General features: G+C 44.1%; 1 protein-coding gene across 1 annotated transcript in view; it reads left to right on the top strand.

Moving 5' to 3' along the window:
• ULK4 (unc-51 like kinase 4) overlaps positions 1 to 18,883 on the top strand; it is a 572,731-nt gene that overhangs the window by 317,200 nt on the left and 236,648 nt on the right. The window contains 2 exon segments of the mRNA XM_030328370.2: positions 11,134 to 11,185; positions 11,188 to 11,238. Of these exon segments, the coding sequence (XP_030184230.1) occupies positions 11,134 to 11,185; positions 11,188 to 11,238 (103 nt within the window).

Here is an 18,883-nt window from a genome sequence, read left to right as displayed (position 1 = left end):
CTTTCAAATAAACATTTGAGAAGTGTCAAAGACAAAACTTCAAGCTATGAAATAAACTGTGCACTTACGTTTGGAGTCTTAGAGATTGCAATCCGGGAGATACAGCTTTGAAATAGAAAACGTGCTCTGGGGAGACAGAGGAGGTTGGAGGTTTTAAAAGGAAAGAGAAGATTTCCATAAGTTGTTTTGAAGAAAAGATGCATTGGTGCTGGTATATCTACAGTTATGTTAATCTGTATGTGATTGGTAGCTGGGCCGATGTTATACAGAAAACCCACCTATGTGCCTTATAACATAAGTAGATGCCCTGACTTTTACCTGAGTTCAACTAAAAAAAAAAAAATCTGAGAGTTTGAGAAAGAAGATGTGTATGAGCCCCACTCTCTCGATGTCCTCCTGGCTTCATTTTAAATAACTCTCTTAGCAGTGCTTATTCCATTTTATTCTCCCCATTGCCGGAAGATACAGCCTTGGGTTTAGCATGAAAGGATGTTGGAGCAGAAGGGACCTTGGAGGTGGGCCTGAACCTCCAGCAGGCCACAAGGTTGCCCACTTGTGCACGTGTCGGGGGCAGGGCTTTCCCTTCTGCTTGCTTCCAGTGGAGCTCCCGGTGCTCGCACCTGCATGGGGCAGCTGACGCGAAATGATGAGCCGGGTGCTCCATCCCCCTGGACAAGAGGGGAAGGGCTCCCTGTCCTCTGTATGGATTGAAAGGACGTTTCTAGCTGTCTGAGGTTTTGGCCTCTTCCCCTGCCCTTGGTGGATCTGGTGACAGTGACTTGTATGCTCAGAGTCGTTGCTGTTGGAGTCGTTCTGGTGGAGCCTACATTCTGTGGCACTTCAGAGCATGATGACATGATTGAATTTCTGTTGGTTATTTCTCCTGCATTTGGTTCACAACTCTCTAGGGAGCTTCCTGGTGAAATCTGAAACTGACCTGGTACTGGAAGGGCAGGGAGAGGCGAAGGAGGAGGCCGGCCACTCCAGCTCGGTAGGTGGCAGTTCAGTAAGCAGAGGGAACCCACCGTACGGACGAGGCTTGTCCTGGGCGGGCGGCAGCAAGACAGTGGATCTGTGCAGCCACCTGCCAAACCTTAGAAGTTTGTTTAGAAAGAAGGCCCTAACTGGGTGCGGCCATGTTGGCCGCTCAGGTGTTCGCGGCCCATCGCCATCTCAAGGCTGGGTCCTTGGAGCAGCCTCTGGGAGCGGGAAAAGGCGAGCAGAACCCACATTCCAAGGACAGGGCAAGGGTGAGGGGCCTTCGGTCACTGGGGTCAACCGGCAGTCACGTCTTTATGATGACTGTACCCAACAGCTTCCACTGTAGGTTTTTGTGTGTGTAAACCTGTGTGTTTGTTTTGGTTGTTTACTGTGTTACTCATGCCCTGAGAGAGGAGATTTTAAGATTGGTGACAAACTCCAGTCTTCTATGGATGGTATTGCACGTCACAGAAGCTCAGGGGCATCTTCTAAAGATCAGCACTCCTTCTCTGACTCAGACTCACCAGCATTCACCTGCCTGTGCCCATCCATTGTCATGCACGCCAGCAGAAGGGAGGACGCATGTCAGTCAGTGTGCCGAATGGACCACACATATTTCCATTTGCAGCTCATCCAGAATTCACATGCAGAAGGGGCTGTGACACCACTTCTCTGTAACTCACAGCGGGGTGGCCAGGTGAGAGTGTGGTAGCAAGAAAACGATCCCAGCCCGTGTGCTGCATGAATTGAGAAAAAGCTTGAAGTGCTGGGCATTAAAGAGAATCAGTTGCTCCTCTGCTTCCTGTCTGTTGAGAATGGCATGTGTCACCAGGCTGACGCCAGGCGGTGCTAAAGGCAGTGACCTGAGCAGTTGTCTCTGTGCAGCTCCCAGATGAAATGTTGGTCAGCTTTTATTTGAGGCAACCCAGTGGCCGGACATGTACTGTGTCGGCTGACTTTTTGTTCCTAATTCAGGTGACCCGCTGCTTTGTGATACAGAGACTTTTCGTTTTAGCACCTGTAGACTTGGGGTTGCACCCTGAGCTGGTTCTTTTCTGGGCTCGCTTTTCCGTCTTGAGGAAATCATTAGTCCCTCCTTTTCGTCCTTCCCATCCTCTCCAGTCTCTCTCCCTTCTAACCTTTGTCTCTCTCTTCATTCTTAGCACTCATTCTGATTACTGTTTTCCTCTCTGACCTGCATGAAGAAAACTTAATGACGCCATCTCGATATGTATTTCTTAAAGCTGAAGCCCATTTATTGGGGTATAAGAATTAAAAAATATGAAAACCCTGTATCTTTCCCTTTCCTCTCCTCCTCTCCTTCATCTAAGCTCAAGGCACTTCCCAGGCACTGTTGGGACTGTTGCTTTGATCCAGAAGCAGTGGGTGTGAGCAGATGGGCACTGCATGAATAGAGCCTTGATTGTCCAGCAGACAGCCAAGACTCCCATAGGGATTTGTCCCAGAATAGATGTTAAAGAGGGGGATCAGGTTTCAGCTGACATCTCAAGGTCCTTAGGAGATGCCCAGCCTGGCTTGACCTAAGAAATTATTTGAGCTCTCCATAGTCCACAGTCCCCTTCTAGGTTTCAGAAATGAGACCAGCCAATAATGGTCACATTCTTCTTGGTCAAGTTGGTCAGTCTCCTTACTCCTCTGGAATCTCCTTATTCTTCTTGTGTTTCCAAGATATACCCTGGTCTCTGCTCAGCATCTGTGTGGTTCTTGATCCCTTCTCTCAAACCTTTTCCCCAACAAGACCCTTAACCCTGCCATGGTTGTCCAGCATGATCCACATTAACACTTCTATGTTTTTACCCAGTTTATGCATTTATTAGAGTGTCTTCAAGTTCTAGTTATTATTTGGGTCTTTGCTGGCATTCTGTATTATCTAATAGATGAAAAATTCCTCAGATGATTTTATCCCGTCACAACCAATTTATTCTCCAGGATCGTATATTTCTATCATTGTGCGGCCAAAAATGAGCATATTTAATGTTCCAAAGTGGATTATACAAATATAACTGTTACTGTCTAAGTAGAGTCTAAGAAAAGGGAAAGCTGATTGCCCTCTGTTAATGGAAGATTGAGAACAGAAGTGTGATCACGCCTAAAATACCAAGTGCACCAAATTCCAGGGTGAGTGACAAAGATCCGGCCGCGTTGTACTGCTGGTTGGTAAACATCCAGTGTTGTGTTTGCAGTTTCCCTGAGTGTCTGATTTGTTCCTTGCCTCAGAATACTTATTGGAAAACGGTGCTCCTTGTTAAAATTTCAACTCAGACCTGTGAGATGGCTAGGCTCTCACTGCCACTTTAGAGGCAGCCCTGTGTAACAAAAAACTGGTTGAAAAAAACCCAATGGGATCCTACAGTGTGTGCTTTTGGGGGTGGGGGGGGGTCAGTAGGCATCATGTCCTCAGGAATAGCCCACCTACCACTTGCTGACCTAGTGGAGAGGGTGTTAATTAAGGTCAACTGAATCTGTAGCTCCAGGGACCGGTGTCTATATTATTACTTCCAGTGTTTGCAAAACATAACAACATTTGTAAAGCTGCCTACTTGACTCTGCATGCCCTGATGTGACTTTTAGAAGTGTGAGGACAGAGTGAGGTGGTGGAGAAGGAAGACACCTTCTCCTGCTCCTTCTCTTTCTCTTCTCTTCTCTTCTCTCTCTTCTCTTCTCTTCCCTCCTTCTCTTCTCTCTTCTCTTCTCTTCTCTTCTCTTCTCTTCTCTTCTCGGGCCTCAGTTGTTTTATCTTTAAAATCAAAAGATTGAAATAGAAAGTTTTCTCAGCTTCTTCCAAAGTCTGATACTTCGACTCTCACTTCACTCCAGGTTTGCCTGCTGGTTTGGGGCAAGCCAAGGACCTCTGGCTTTCCTCGGCCCGGTTTCCTTTCTGCCTAGCGCCATCTCTCTCTGCTCTCTGAAACCCTAGGTTCACATAAACTCACCAGCTCCCAGCACGGTCTTCTCCGGCAGACGTGGCCAGTACTCCTTTGAGACAGGAACCGCGAGCACCACACTTGGTGAACTCCCCAGTGTGGGCAAACTTCCACAGTAAAAGAGCCGTAATTGAAAACTGTCTCGTGATAATTGAATGTATCGATCTTTCCAGTCCCCGAACGCAATATTTTCTTTCTTTAAAATGGGACACTTCTTTCTATTTGTGAGCAATCCTTTTTAACGGAGAGCCCCGTAAAACCGTGTCTGCGTCTGTCAGGAATTGTGGAGTGTACATTTTCCATGCTGATGCACATGCTTTGTGAGTCCTGACAACTATTCACACGTGAGAGATTTGATGTATTTTGGTTAAAGGGAAAAGGTCTGAATTTGTCATTTATTGAAAATATCCCAAAGCGAGTATGTACCTATTAAACGTTTGGAGGACGGTCATTTTTATTGCTCAATAAGTATTATCAGTTATTTAATTGAAGGCAGTTTCTGGTCAGTGACAGATTCATTCCTTGGACGGAGACTCTCATGAGCTATCTATCCCTTCCCCAGCTGTATTGACCCAAGCGACTTGGAGCAAGATTGGTTTTTCGTTAATACACCAGAGGCCTCTGCTTACCAGGCGCCGCTCCTGGCATGGGGACTTGATCGAAAGTCCCACCTCTGCCTCCAAGGGCTCGAGATCAGGTGAGGAATGAATGAAGGAACCAACCGTTATGTATACAGTAGGTGCTATGATGCAGTCAGGCACGGGGAGGCGATGACCGTGCTGTCCAACGGGAAGGACACCCAGCTGCTGCCAAGGACACCTGGCCTGAATCTTTAAGAGGGGACGGTAGTTTGTCAAGGCCTTATTTGTTAACATTGTTGATGATTATTTTGGGCAGTGGCAGGGGTGTAACGGGAAGGCAGAGGGACTTGTGTGTCTGGACACACCCCTGTATTTGCTCATTTGTCCCCTTCGGGCCTGTGTTTAGCTCACACAGGGTGTTGTGGGGCAGATCAGCCCGTCCATCGGCATCCAAGGCAGACACGTGGGAGGGGTGCAGCCCGCGTCTGGGGACGCTGGTCCCCGCTGCTCCCTCTGTCTCCATTGCCAGGGCTCTCCGGCCCGACCGGCACTGGTTCTGACCCGCCGTGCCTGTCTTGAGGCGTAGCGCCCTGTTGGGAGCCGGGGGGAGGGGAGGTTGCTGCTAGAAGCTTAAATGGTGTAAAAGGGCAGGAGGGCTGAGCAAGCCAAGTGGCACAGTTCACCTGCCAGGGGGGCATCCGCAGCACTCGGCCATTGGCGTGGAGCGAGGGCTGGAGTTCTCCAGCTGAGCTCGGCATATGATTGGCAATGGTACCATTTGGTCCACAGCCTCCTTTTCTGTGCCAGCTGGAATGTATTGCTAATAAGAACTTGTAGTTGCTGCTGCTTGAGGGCCTCGACAATATCTGTCAGTCAGATTCAAAAATTTAAATTCTTTTCCCGCATGTCTGAATCAGAGAGATGATGACCCAAATAAAAGAAGGGACTTCGTTCTGTACCTCCAGGCTTTTAGGGTGAGAGCATCCTATGTGTCTGGCTACCTATGGGGAAGAGTGCTTCCTCAGAGCCTGCTAAGCCCCCAGCAGCCCTGACCCCTGGGCCCAGGAGCGGTTTGACTGTTTGGCAGCTGGCACAGCAAATGCCAGTAATTGGCACCCCCAGCCCCAACTTCGTCAGCCTCAACATTCCCACTCTGGATGTCCATATATCCTTGCCTTGCTTCCCAGGAAATCCTGTATGCATTTATGAGGTAAATGGGTGAAATTCATTTTATTTATTTTTTAGTGTTCTTCCCTTTTGAGAGAGAGAGGAGGGGGGCAGAGAGAGGGAGGGAGACAGAGAATCCCAAGTAGCACAGGGCCCAACGTGGGGCTCGAACCCATGAACCATGAGATCGTGACCTGGAACTGAGATCAGAGTTGGACGCTTAACCAACTGATCCACCCAGGCGCCCTGTGAAATTAATCTTAAATTTGTGCCCCTTCAGCTTGTTCCTTCCCTGTTCCTTACCCCCGGGGGTCAGAATTTGGCTCAGGAAATCAGAGAATATTTCCAAAATCATAATGTGATGCTGCTCTGGGATCAAAAGCACTGGGAACCACAATGCCCTTGCTTCTGCCCCCCGTGGTTCTTGTGGCCTCCCCTCCCTTCAGGCCTTTGATTCCCCTGGGGCCTCTGGACAATCTGGATGGTGGGAAGCAACGGCCCTCCACCTTGGGCCTACGGTGGACTCTCATGTGCTCCCTGGGCCTGCGGGCCCCACTTTTAAGCCCTAGGAATGGGGATGAGCCTTGCTACTTGAGAAAGAGGAGCCTGGTCTGCAGTGGAGGAGAGGAGGCTGGAAGTAGAGTCTCCACTAGGGGCTCGTGGCAGCCCAGCCAAGATGGCAACCGCCTGTTGCAGAGGAGAGCTGCTAGAGGGCCCCGGGGAGAATCAGGGGGACTTGATTGCTGATTGGACGTGGGAGGTTGTGCGAGGCAGTTGGCCCCGGGTAATTCCAGGTCTTTGGCTGCATGGTGGGCAGACCAAAGGAGGACGTGTGAGGAGAAAGGACAGGATGAGTTCAGTTTAGATCCCATGGAGTTTGAGTGGTGTGTGGCACAGCCTTGTGAAAAATCAGCAATCTGCAAAAGTGTCCTCGTCCCCTCAGATACTGTTTGTCACATCGGGACGCTCTGAAGAGCCTTCTGTGGGCTCCATCTGTCTAGGAACCCAGCCGTGTGGGAGAAGGTGTAAAGGGGACAGTGAGTGGGACACCCACTCTGTCCTAGAGCTGCAACCTTTGTACTGCGTGCAGGCTTGTGCACCGCAGACTAGCATCCTGCCGTGCAACGTGTGGGTTTGCCCTGAAATATGATCTCACTGTGTGTTGAATAGGACGTGTCCTGTGTTATTTCCAGGAGATCAGAGATTCCATGTTCACAACACTTGTGTGTGTGCTTCTGCCTTCTAGCCTCCCCTTGGCTTCTAACCTCCGTCGGACTGGTGGGTGCCTTTGGGTTTGCTGTCTTTGAGAATCTGACCCCACACCAAGGGCAGCAGAGAGTGACCGTGGTTCACTGTTACTCTTCATCGCTAAAGGCATTTCCTGCCTTGACTAGTCAGACCCCTGCCAAACTTTCGGATCTGGCCAATCTGAAGGCTTTTAGTGCCGTTTCCGCCCTCAAGATACTAGAACGAAGTCTAACACTTTGTTTACAGTGAAACTGCTTTGGGATGGCTGATCATTTTTCAGTAGTGTTTCCTTGCTGCGCCCTTGGTATTTCAGAGCTGTCCTCTTAAGCACTGAAGCAATTAGTTTTGAGAAGGCTGATTCTTCAGGGTCCAGTGCTCCCCTGCCTTTCATTTGCTGAAGCTGTACATTTTAATGAAGTTGTTTCATCTATGTTGCCAAACACCAGAATTTGCTGTTTCCATTCTAATATCTCTACTGGCAAATGCTGTGTTTTATTAGAGCTCTCAAGTGCTCTGTTTATTAAATGTCCATACACTATGCCATTAGGCACACAAATTAGGTCAGCTGTGCTTATTGATGGGTTATGGCTAAGGAGTTAAATGTTTTCGTCATGATCTTGAAATGCAGTAGGATTGCCTTCCATGGCTGCGTGGGTCGTCAGTGACGGCTTCTCTGATGAGCTCGGCTGCCTTTCTTACCCAGCAGCCGAGGCTAATGCTATGTCTGAGCAATGGTGCGCGGATGGGGGGGCTCGAGTAGTATCTTCAGTCTCTTGGGTAATATGCTTATTCTTTCCTTTCCTTTAGTTGTGACCAGCACCTCCATCTCGCTTCCCGGGTTGTGTGTCTTACAGCATCGTGATGCATAGTGAGGGCTTTTATGAGGCCAGCAGGTGCCAGTGGTGGTGGCACAGGGAGGGCAGCACTGCAGCACTTCCCCAATTCAAGTACTTGGCTGCTTCTTTCCCACCTCCTACTCCAGGCCCTTTAGTTCCTCCCACCTCACCCGTGGCTCCTCAGGTGGTATTGGTTAAGCTGGGATGTGCTGACGGGCTGGGTGGCTCCAACCCCCCTCCCCCCCCCCCCCGCCGCCCCCATTCCTGTGGTCCCCAGGCGATGCCGGCGTGTGATGAGGGGCAATGGCTTCTGCCACGCCCAGACCGAATCCCAGCCTCGCCACTGAAGAGCTGGGTGATTCTTGGCAAGTCCCACCTCCCCTCGCTACCCTCCACGTCCTTATCTGTAAAAAGGGGAGAACCAGAGCCACTTGGGTGTATGTGTGAGGATTAAATGAGATGATAATGCAGGTTACATGCTTGGGATACAGGCCCCGGCACGTAGTGCCGCATCAGCAAAACTGTCAGCCCCGCTTTGTCCCTGTTCAGGCCCACATGGGTGTCTGCCACCCTGGGCCAAGATCAGCGCCGAGGCCGCTGGTGGCTGGGCCCCTGACCCTGTGCCACAGGCCCTCTTGTGCCACAGTCATAACCTGCTCTGTCTCTCCTTAGAGGGCTTTGCTGGCGTGCGTTGAGGTGCCCGTGGTGTAGACTGCTTGCTTTATTCATGAGCCATGGGAATTAAATTAAAAAAAAAAAAAAGACATCAGGTCTTTACCTAGCCTTCCGTTATGGTCTTTCCACCCTGGGGCTCAGGCATAGCTTGCTGGGGATGGGGTGCCCTAGAGGAGCATCTGATGGGACCCAGTCTTCCATCAGGATCATCTCTCCCTTCCAACTCTGGCCCGTGGCCTTTGAAACCAAACTCGAGTTTCCCTTTTCTCTTTGCATGAGGCTTGCGAAGTGCCCCAAGACTAACTCTGGCCCCACATATTTTTTTTTTTATTTTTTTTATTTTTGGGACAGAGAGAGACAGAGCATGAACGGGCGAGGGGCAGAGAGAGAGGGAGACACAGAATCGGAAAAACAGGCTCCAGGCTCTGAGCCATCAGCCCCGAGCCTGACGCGGGGCTCGAACTCACGGACCGCGAGATCGTGACCTGGCTGAAGTCGGACGCTAACCGACTGCGCCACCAGGCGCCCCTGGCCCCACATATTTACCGTACTGTTTTCTCCCTTCTTAGAAATCTCTACTCTGACTTAAGAAGCGACTATGATGTTTTTTAATAGATAATTTATCCCCTGTAGGCTAATATGGTTGTGAACAGCAAGAACAAATCTTATTAACGTTGCTAAGAGAAATGAAATAACTCAGCTTGATAGAAGTTAATGGAAGTGTGTTTAATTCATATGTACACCTTCTCAACTGCTCTTTGCATGTATTTAATTCTTTCTGGGGGAAATGATAATCTAGGCCACAGCAATCGCTATCTTAGTTCCCCTGGAGAACCACAGCATCATCTTGAGCAGGGACAATGATTCTGTCCCATGCTCTTTTCCTCCCGCACACCATGTAGGAAGCATATATACCTGCAAGAGAGAAGAGTAACTCTATAGAATTCTCTACTATACTCTTCATAAAGCCCTCACTTTATATTAAACAAAGGTCACAGTGTATGAATTGTTTGAAAACCAACACAAAGAAACTTAAAAACAACAATGGTTTGGGGCACTTGGATGGCTCAGTTGGTTAAGCTGTCCGACTTCAGCTCAGGTCATTGTCTTGTAGTTTGTGAGTTCGAGCCCTGCATCCGGCTCTGTGCTGGCAGCTTGGAGCCTGGAGCCTGCTTCGGATTCTGTGTCTCCCTCTCTTTCTGCCCCCTCCCCCTCTCACTCTCTCTCTCTGTCTCTCTTTCTCAAAAATAAACAAACATTAAAAAAATAAAAAAAAAAACATTTTTAATAATGGCTAGAAAAGGAACCATTTCTCTCAGTCTGGTTATGGGTCCTCTTTTTATTTCCTGCATCAAATATTGGTCCTGAGGACCCCCAATGATAAGGTTGGTGGGGGCTGCTAATAATCAGAGCGCACCTTCGCTTAACGCCCTCTGCAGGCTGAGTAGTGCGGCTGGCAGAGGCCTTCATTCTGCAGGGAGTCTGGAAACTCCAGGGCAGGAGTCCGAGAACCTGGTTGGCCAGGGTACAATCCTGGGTTCTTAGTGTTCAGGGGTCATGGAGGTTTGGATAGTGGGTTTTTGTACTAAAGGAAATGCCTGTATCGACAAGCGGCCTCACCCCATCAGCACAAGGGAAAATTGAAGTACTGGCTTCACAAAGAGGCAAAAATATTGCCAAGAGCATCGTAGAAAAGATACATTTAATCATAAAAATGTGTAGATCAAAGGAACAATGGATTTATCTCCAGTGAAAAGGACCTATATTGCTGACAGGCTGGTCTTTGAATAAGCAGTGGAATGTGTTATTTTACTGAATGGGACCAAAAAAAAAAAAAAAAAAAAAACCTGAAAAGATTTATTAGCTCCTCTTTTCTTGACTAGAATAGGTTTCCTATTATCGTAGTTACTTTATCATGAATACGTGTCGTGTCATCTTGTGCCTATTAATCACCCTTTCCTCGCAACCCACTGTACGAATAATTAGATGAAATTGGTGGCGGACCATCGCTTCCCTATTCATCTTCTTGAGCCCGTGTCAGTGGAACATTCAAACGTTACCATTTACTCTTCAGTGTGTGTTTCTAAAGAAAGTTAGAAATTGGGGGCATCGGTATTTGGCAAGCAAAGCCCTTGTCTTACATCAAGGGGAAGTCACAGATGGCGAGGCGCATGACGCCAAGGGGCTGTCATTGCTGAGAGACCCACATCCGGTGACACGGCAGCTTCGGAGCCAGATGCAGCGTGGGTGTTCTCGTAAGCCTTGGAAACCACGTGTCCATCAAGGGTCTTCCTGGTCGCTCTGCCGTGTGTTGTCCCTCCAAGACCTGGCGGTTTCATTTTGTGACCTCAGTCACTTTCAGGTGCGGTCTCCCCAGGTCCACGTAGTTACTTCTGGTCACTGTGACTCCTGCGTCACCCATCTGAAGCAGAGACAGCCGTGTGGCTGTCACTCAGCTCCTGGGTTGGAGGCCACATGCAGCCGCACTGTGCTCTGAATGACTCATGCTGCCTCCCAGCTAACTGAACACGCGGATGGGGGGAGTGTCTCAGTGCGGAAGGATCTGCTTCGTTAGGTGCAGAAAGTTGACCATTTAGCCTCATGCAAAGGATGAAGGGACGAGGTCACCCGATCATTTGTCTCTATCGTGGTGTAATTGTAATTCTGCATAGTTATGATGACATTTGTGATCTATTGCAGGAACATCAGGAGAACATTCTGGGTAACACCATGCAAAGTGTGATTGCGTTGCTCAACATCTGGTGGCCTGCAAAGATTCAAATATGAAGCTACTTTATGAACAAGGTAAATGCTTCTTAGAATTCCTTTTGAGACTCTTGTTTTTTTTTTTTTTTTTTTTTTTGCCTATTTGTTATTTTCCTCATCATACGTAGCAGGGAGTCAAGAAGTGCTGTTTTAAGTTGATGAATCAGGGGCGGCTGAGTGGCTCAGTTGGTTAAGCATCTGAGTTCGCCTCGGGTCATGATATCAACGGTCGTGTGATTGAGCCCCACGTCGGGCTCCGTGCTGAGTGTGGAGCCTGCTTAAGATTCTCTCTCGCTTTCTTTCCCTCTGCCCCCTCCCCTACTGGCATGCTTGCTCTCCCTCTCTAAATAAATAAAATAAGTTAAGTCTAGATATGTATGCAAACCCTGGGGTACATTTTTGTCAGGTGTGGCTCCTTGAATTTTGGTCCTCTCGAACTTGAAGACCTGTGAGCTAAGGACACACGTTACTGCTGTGCCACATTTCTAGACTGTAACGAGGAGACGTAGCAAGAAGGACCATCAGAGGAACTCTCATTTAAAAGGGCAAAGTAAAGGTAGATAACAGTCACTGATCCATAACAATGTTGAAATCTTGGGGGACACGTTTCCTCAGCCCTCATTGTTCCAAAAGGAAAAAAATACTCCCGTGCTTTGAGAATAGTTTGCCCTGGGAATGGTTCTCTGTGGCTCTTGCCTCTACTTCTGAATCCTTGTTTCTTTTCCCATAAGAGTGGCCCATACTCGTAGCTGAGTAAGACTCTAAGCCTGATTCTTCCCTGTAGAAGTTTGGGACCCTACAACTGTTTTTCATTCTGAAAGGAATTATCCCTGGTCTTCTCAGTCCAACCGTGGTGCTTCTTTCAATGTAAGACTAGCAAAACTTTGTTAGTTTTCTTGTAATTTTTTTCTGGTTTCATTGAGAAATAATTGATACAACATCACTGTATAGGTTTAAGCAGTATGGCATGATGATTCGGTTTACATATATTGTGCAGTGATTACCACAATAGGTTTAGCTAACGTCCATCTTCTCCTATAGATACAATAAAAAGAAAAGAAAGAAAAACTGGGAATAGTTTTTCCTTATAATGAGAACTGTTAGGATTTGCTCTTAACAGTTTTCCTATATATTATGTAGCAATGCTAACCGTCATCTTATGTTGTATATTACAGCCCTAGAACTTATTTATTTTTACAGCCGGGGGCTTGTACCTTTTTGACCACCTTTCTCCTTTTCCTCTGCTTCTGGTAACCACAAGTCTGATCTCTTTTTCTGTGAGTTCAGTGGTGATAGTTTAGATCCCACATATAAGTGAGATCGTACAGTATTTGTCTTTCTCTTTCTGACTTATTTCACAAAGCATAATGCTTTCAGGGTTTAACCATGTTTGTTACCAATGGTAGGTTTTCCTTTTCTATGGCCAAATAATATTCCATTATGTGTATACATACACACCCTTCCTTCTTTATCCATTGATTGCTTGATGGACACTTAGTTTGTTTTCATGTCTGGCTACTGCAAATAATGCTTCTGTGAACATGCAGGTGCAGGTAGCTTTCTGAGTTAGTGTTTTGTTTCCTTTGGGTGTATTCCAGAAGTGGAATTACTGGATCATATGATAGCTCTTTGTTTTTTGTTTGTTTCTTTTGTTGGCTTGTTTGTTTTGAGGATCCTCCATACTGTTTTCCACAGTATGGGAAGGCTGCACCATTTACATTCCTGCCAACAGTGCGCAAGGGTCCTTTTCCTCATCCATGCCAGCATCTGTTACTGCTGGCCTTATCAGTGGTGGCCGTTCTAACAGGCATAAGGTGATACTGCATTGTGGTTTTAATTTGCATTTTCATGTACCAGTTGGCCTTTTGTGTATATTCTTTGGAGAAGCGTGTGTTCAGGTAGGTCCTTTACCTACCCGTTTTTTTTTAATTGGGTTACTTTTTTTTGCTACTGCGTCATATGATGTCTTTTTTAAAATTTAAATCCAAGTTAATTAATTAACATGTAGTGTAATATTGGTTTCAGAAGTAGAATTGAGTGTTTCATCAATACATATAATACCCAGTGCTCATCCCAACCATATGATTTCTTTGTGTATTTTGGATTTTAGCCCCTTGTCAGGTACATGGTTTGCAAATACTTTTTCTCATTCCATAGGTTGTTTTTTTACTTTCTTGATGGGTTCTTTGGTGTACAGAAGGTTTTTAGTTGGATGTCATCCCACTTGTTTATTTTTTCTGTTCGTTGCCTGTGTTTTAAGCATCACATCCAAAAAGTCATTATCAAGATGCATGTCAAGAAGTTTTACTCCTATATTTTTTTTCTAGGGCTTTCATGGTTTCAAGTCTTAAATTTAAGTATCTAATCCATTTTGATTTAATTTTCATGAGTGGTGTAAAATATAGGTCCAATTTCATTCTATCTGTTCTCCACTCAGTATTCTTAGTTCCCTTGTCAAATATTAGTTGACTGTATGTGCTTGGATTTATTTCTGGGCTTCTGATTCTGTTCCATTGGTCTCTTTGTGTTTGTGCCAGCACCGTAGTGTTTTGATGACCATAGATTTATATTCTAGATTGAAAGTAGGAACTGTGATGCCTCCTGCTTTTTTCTTCTTTCTCAGGATTTCTTTGGGTATTCGGGGTCTTTTGTGGCTCCATCTGGGTTTTAGGAATGTTTTTTCTACTTCTGAAAAATTGTCATTGTCATCTTGATAGGGATTCCATTGAATATCTAGATGGCTTTTGGTATTTTTGACATTTTAGCAATATTCTTCCAATCCATGGACATATCATACTTTCCCATTTCTTCCTTTCTTCTTTGATTTCTTTCATTAGTGTGTTGTATTTTTCAGAATAGACATCCTTCACTTCTTTACTTACATTTATTCCTAAGATTTTGTTGTGTTTGATGCTGTTGGAACTGGGATTGATTTCTTCATTTTTCAGAAAATTCATTGTTAGCATATAGAAATGCTGTTGATTTTTTTGTTAATTTTGTATCCTGCAACTTCACTGAATTTACTGATTAGATCTAACCATTTTGAGGGTTGAGTCTTTAGAGTTTCTTTATTTAAAATGACATCATCTCATAGGGGTACTTGTACCCTAGTGTTTGTAGCAGCCCTTTCCACAATAGCCAGATTATGGAAAGAGCCTAAATGTCCATCAGCTGATGAATGGGTAAAGAAGTTGTGGTTTATATATACAATGGAATACTACTTGGCAATGAGAAAGAATGAAATCTGGCCTTTTGTAGCAGCGTGGATGGAACTGGAGAGTGTTATGCTAAGTGCAATAAGTCATACAGAGAAAGACAGATACCATATGTTTTCACTCTTATGTGGATCCTGAGAAACTTAACAGAAGACCAAGGGGGAGGGGAAGGGGGAAAAAAAAGGGAGGGAGGCAAACCATAAGAGACTCTTAAAAATTGAGAGTAAACTGAGGGTTGATGGGGGGAGAGAGGGGAAAGTAGGTGATGAGCATTAAGGCGGGCACCTGTTGGGATGAGCACTGGGTGTTGTATGGAAACCAATTTGACAATAAGTTTCGTATTAAAAAAAATAAAATGACATCATCAACAAATAGACAGTTTTGCTTCTTTGTTTACAATTCCTTTTATGTGCCTTTATAAAGACTTTTATTTTTTTTTTCGTGCCTGATTGTTCTGGCGAGGACTTCTTGTACTATGTTGAACAGAAATGTTGAGAGTAGCCTTTTTTTTCCTGACCTTAGAGGAAAAGCTTTTAGTCTTTCGCAATTGAGGCTAATGTTAAAGTGTAGACCTGTCATATTTGGCCTTTATTATGTTAGGGTATGTTCTTTATGCCTAATTTTTAGATTTTATCATGAATGGACATTGAATTTTATCAAATGCTTTTTCTGTGTCTAGTAAGATGATCATATGATTCTTTCCTTTCTTTCTATTAATGTGACATATCACATTGATTTTGCATATGTTGAAGCATTCTTGAATCCCAGGGATAAATCCCACTTATTCGTGGTGAATGATCCTTTGCTGTGCTGCTGACTTTGGGTTGCTAATGTTTTGTTGATAATTTTTGCATCTATATTCATCAGGGATATTGGCCTGCAGTTTTCTTTCTTAGTAGTGTCCTTTTGTGGTTTTTAGTAACAGGATAAATGCTGGCTTTGTAAAAACGAGTTCAGGAACGTTTCCTACTCTTAAATTTTTTTGGAAGAGTTTGAGAATAATTGGTATTCTTGTTTAAATGTTTGGTAAAAGTCACCAGTGAAGCCATCTCGTCCTGGGCTTTTCTTTGTTGGGAAGTTTTGCTTACTGATTCAATCTTCTTACTAGTAATCTGTCTGTTCAGATTTTCTATTTTTTGCTTGAGTCAGTTTTGGTAAGTTGTACATTTCTAGGATTTTTTTCATTTCTTATAAGTTGTGCAATTTGTTGGTGTGTAGTTGTTTATAGTAGCCTCTTAATCATGTTTTGAATTTCTGTGGTGTCCATTGTAATGTTTCCTTTTTCATTTATAATTTTGTTGATTTGAGACCTTTCTCTCTCTCTCTCTCTTTCTGATTAACCGAGTGAGGGTTTGTCAGTTTTGTTTACCTGTTCAAAGAACCAACTCTTAGTTTGATTAATCTTTTCTATTCTTTTTCTGTTTTCTCTTTCATTTATTTATGTTCTAATCTTTCTGTTAACTTTGGGCTCAGTTCTTTTTCTTAAAATTGAAGCACAGTTGCATTTCAGATGTACAACATAGTGATTCTCTAAGTCTGTACGTTATGCTGTGCCACCGCAAGTGTAGCTACGATCTGTCATCATACAATGCCATTGCATTACAGTTGGTTTGTCTTTTTCTAGCTCCTTCAGGTGTAGATTCAGGGTGTTCATTTGGGCTCTTCTTTTTTTTTTTTTTTTTTTTAAATTTTTTTTTTTCAACGTTTATTTATTTTGGGACAGAGAGAGACAGAGTATGAATGGGGGAGGGGCAGAGAGAGAGGGAGACACAGAATCGGAAACAGGCTCCAGGCTCTGAGCCATCAGCCCAGAGCCCGACGCGGGGCTCGAACTCACGGACCGCGAGATCGTGACCTGGCTGAAGTCGGACGCTTAACCGACTGCGCCACCCAGGTGCCCCTGGGCTCTTCTTAATGTAGGCATTATTGCTCTGAACTTCCCTCTTAGAACTACTTTTGCTGCATCCTTCAAGTTCTGATATGCTCTGTTTCCATTTCCATCTGTCTCAAGCTTTGTTTTATTTATTTTTTAAAAGTTTACTTGTTTATTTTGAGAGAGAGCACACACAGCAGGGGAGGGGCAGAGAGAGAAGGGGAGAGGGAATCCCAAGCAGGCTCTGTGCTCATACCATGGAACCTGATGTGTGGCTTGATCCCGTGAACTGTGAAATCATGACACGAGCCGAAACCAAGAGTCAGCTGCTTAACCGACTGAGCCACCCAGGCGCCCCAAACTTTGTTTTAATCTCATGTTTAATGTCTTCTTTAACCCATGTTGTTCATGAGAGTGTTTAATTTCCACGTATTTGTGAGTTTTCCAGTTTTCCTATTGGTACTGATTTCTAGTTTCATGCCATTGTGTCAGAGAAGATACTTGATATGATTTCAGTCTTTTAAAATTTGCTACGACTTGTTTTGTGGCCTAATGTATGGTCTGTCTTAGAACATGTTCAGTGTGCACTCGAAAAGAATGTGGGGGTGCCTGGGTGGCTCAAGCGTCCGACTCTTGGTTTGGGCTTGGGTCATGATCTCATGGTTCATGAGTTCAAGCCCCACATCAGGCTCTGCACTGACAATGTGGAGCCTGCTTGGGATTCTCTCTCTCTCTTTCTCTGTCTCTCTCTGCCCCTCCCCTGCTCTTGCACGTGCACACACACACACACACTCTCAAGATACATGAATAAACTTAAAAAATAAAGTGACTAAAAATGTATATCCTGCTGTTGTTGGGTAGAATTCTCTATGTATGTCTGTTAGCTCCATTTGGTCTCTAGTGTTGTTCAAATCTGCTGTTTCCTTGTAGATTGTCTGTCTGGTTGATTTATCCTTTGTTGAGAGTAGAGTATTAAACTCCCCAACTATTACTGTATAACTGTTATTTCTCCTTTTACATCAGTTAGTCTTTGCTTATATATTTAGGAACTCCAATGTTCAGCACATAAATATTTATAATTGGTATGTTTTCATGTACTGACCTCTTTATTATCATATAATGATCTTTTGTCTCTGGTCATTTTTAGCTGAAAGTCCATTTTGTTTGACATAAGTATATCTACCCCTGCTTTTTTTTTTTTTGGTTACCATTTTCTTGAAATGTTTCTTTCATCCCCTCACTCTCAGTGAAGACTCTTCACATATTGTTGGATCTTGTTTTGTTTTGTTTTTTAATTCATTTAGCCCTTCTGTGTCCTTTCATTAGAGAATTTAATTTGTTTGCTTAAAGAAATTATTGATAGGTAGGGATTTACTGTTGCCATTTTGTTGATTGTTTCTGGTTGGATTATAGATTCATTGTTCTTTAACCTGTTTTTGTTTTTGTTTTTTGTTTTGTTTTGTTTTGTTTTTGAGTTTTGATGTCCTGATACCATATGTTTTGACTTTTTTGGCATGTTATTTATGTAATTACTATGGGATTTTTTCTTTTTGTTACATTGAGGCTTATGTAAAATATTTTAAGCTTGTAACACCCCTATTTTAAGCTGATAACAACTTCAGTTGAGTTTTTAAACTTGACACTTGTACCTCTCTCTCTTACATTTTAGGTTATTGCTGTTACAATTTAGATGGTTTTTTTAATTGTGTAATTAAGAACAACAGATTATTGTAGTTATGGTTACTTTGAATACCTTTGTTGTCTTAAAACTTGTAAACTAGAGTATTATTCACCACTGTTACGTATTGTAGAATCTAGCTCTGACTGTATACTTACACTTACCAGTGAGATTTACAGGATCTTTTTGTATTTTTATGATGGTATTTGGTTTTCTTTTACTTCCACTCAAAGAACTTCCTTTAGCATTTGTTATAATGCATTTCTAATGGTAATGAACTTCTACTTTCGTTTATTTAGGAAAGTCTTTGTTCCTCCTTCATTTCTAAAAGACAGTTTCACTGGGTATAGAACTCTTGGTTTATAGTTAATCTCTTTCAATATTTTAAATATGCCATCCCTTTCTCTTCTTGTCTGAAAGTTTCTGTTAAGAAATTTGGCAGGAATTTTGTGGGGGTCCCCATGTATGTAACCTTCTTTCTTTTCTCTTGCTGCTTTTAAAATTCTTTCTTTGTTTATCACTTCTGACAACTTGATTATAATGTGTCTCAGTGTAACTCTGTTCAGGTTCAACCTCTTTAGGGTCCTTTGGACCTCATGCATCTAGATGTCCATTCCTCTCCCCAGTTTCTGGAAGTTTTCAGCAATTATTGCATTAAATATACTTTCTATTCTCATTCTGGAATCTCCATAATGTGAATATTTTTTCTTTTATTGTGTCCCCATAATTCCTGTAGGCTTTCTTTATTCTTTCATCGTTTTTTCTTTTTGCTTCTTTGACTATATAATCACCTTTCCTCCAGGTCATTGGTTCCTTCTTCTGTATTGGTGAGTCTACTCTGAAAACACTATTGAATTCATCAATTTAGTTACTTTTCAACTCGGGGATTTGTTTTTTGATGGTTGCTCTTTCCTTATT

The sequence above is a fragment of the Lynx canadensis genome, chromosome C2, assembly GCF_007474595.2.
Source record: "Lynx canadensis isolate LIC74 chromosome C2, mLynCan4.pri.v2, whole genome shotgun sequence".
Classification (NCBI taxonomy): domain Eukaryota; kingdom Metazoa; phylum Chordata; class Mammalia; order Carnivora; family Felidae; genus Lynx; species Lynx canadensis.
This window is presented reverse-complemented; position numbering and strand designations above follow the sequence as displayed.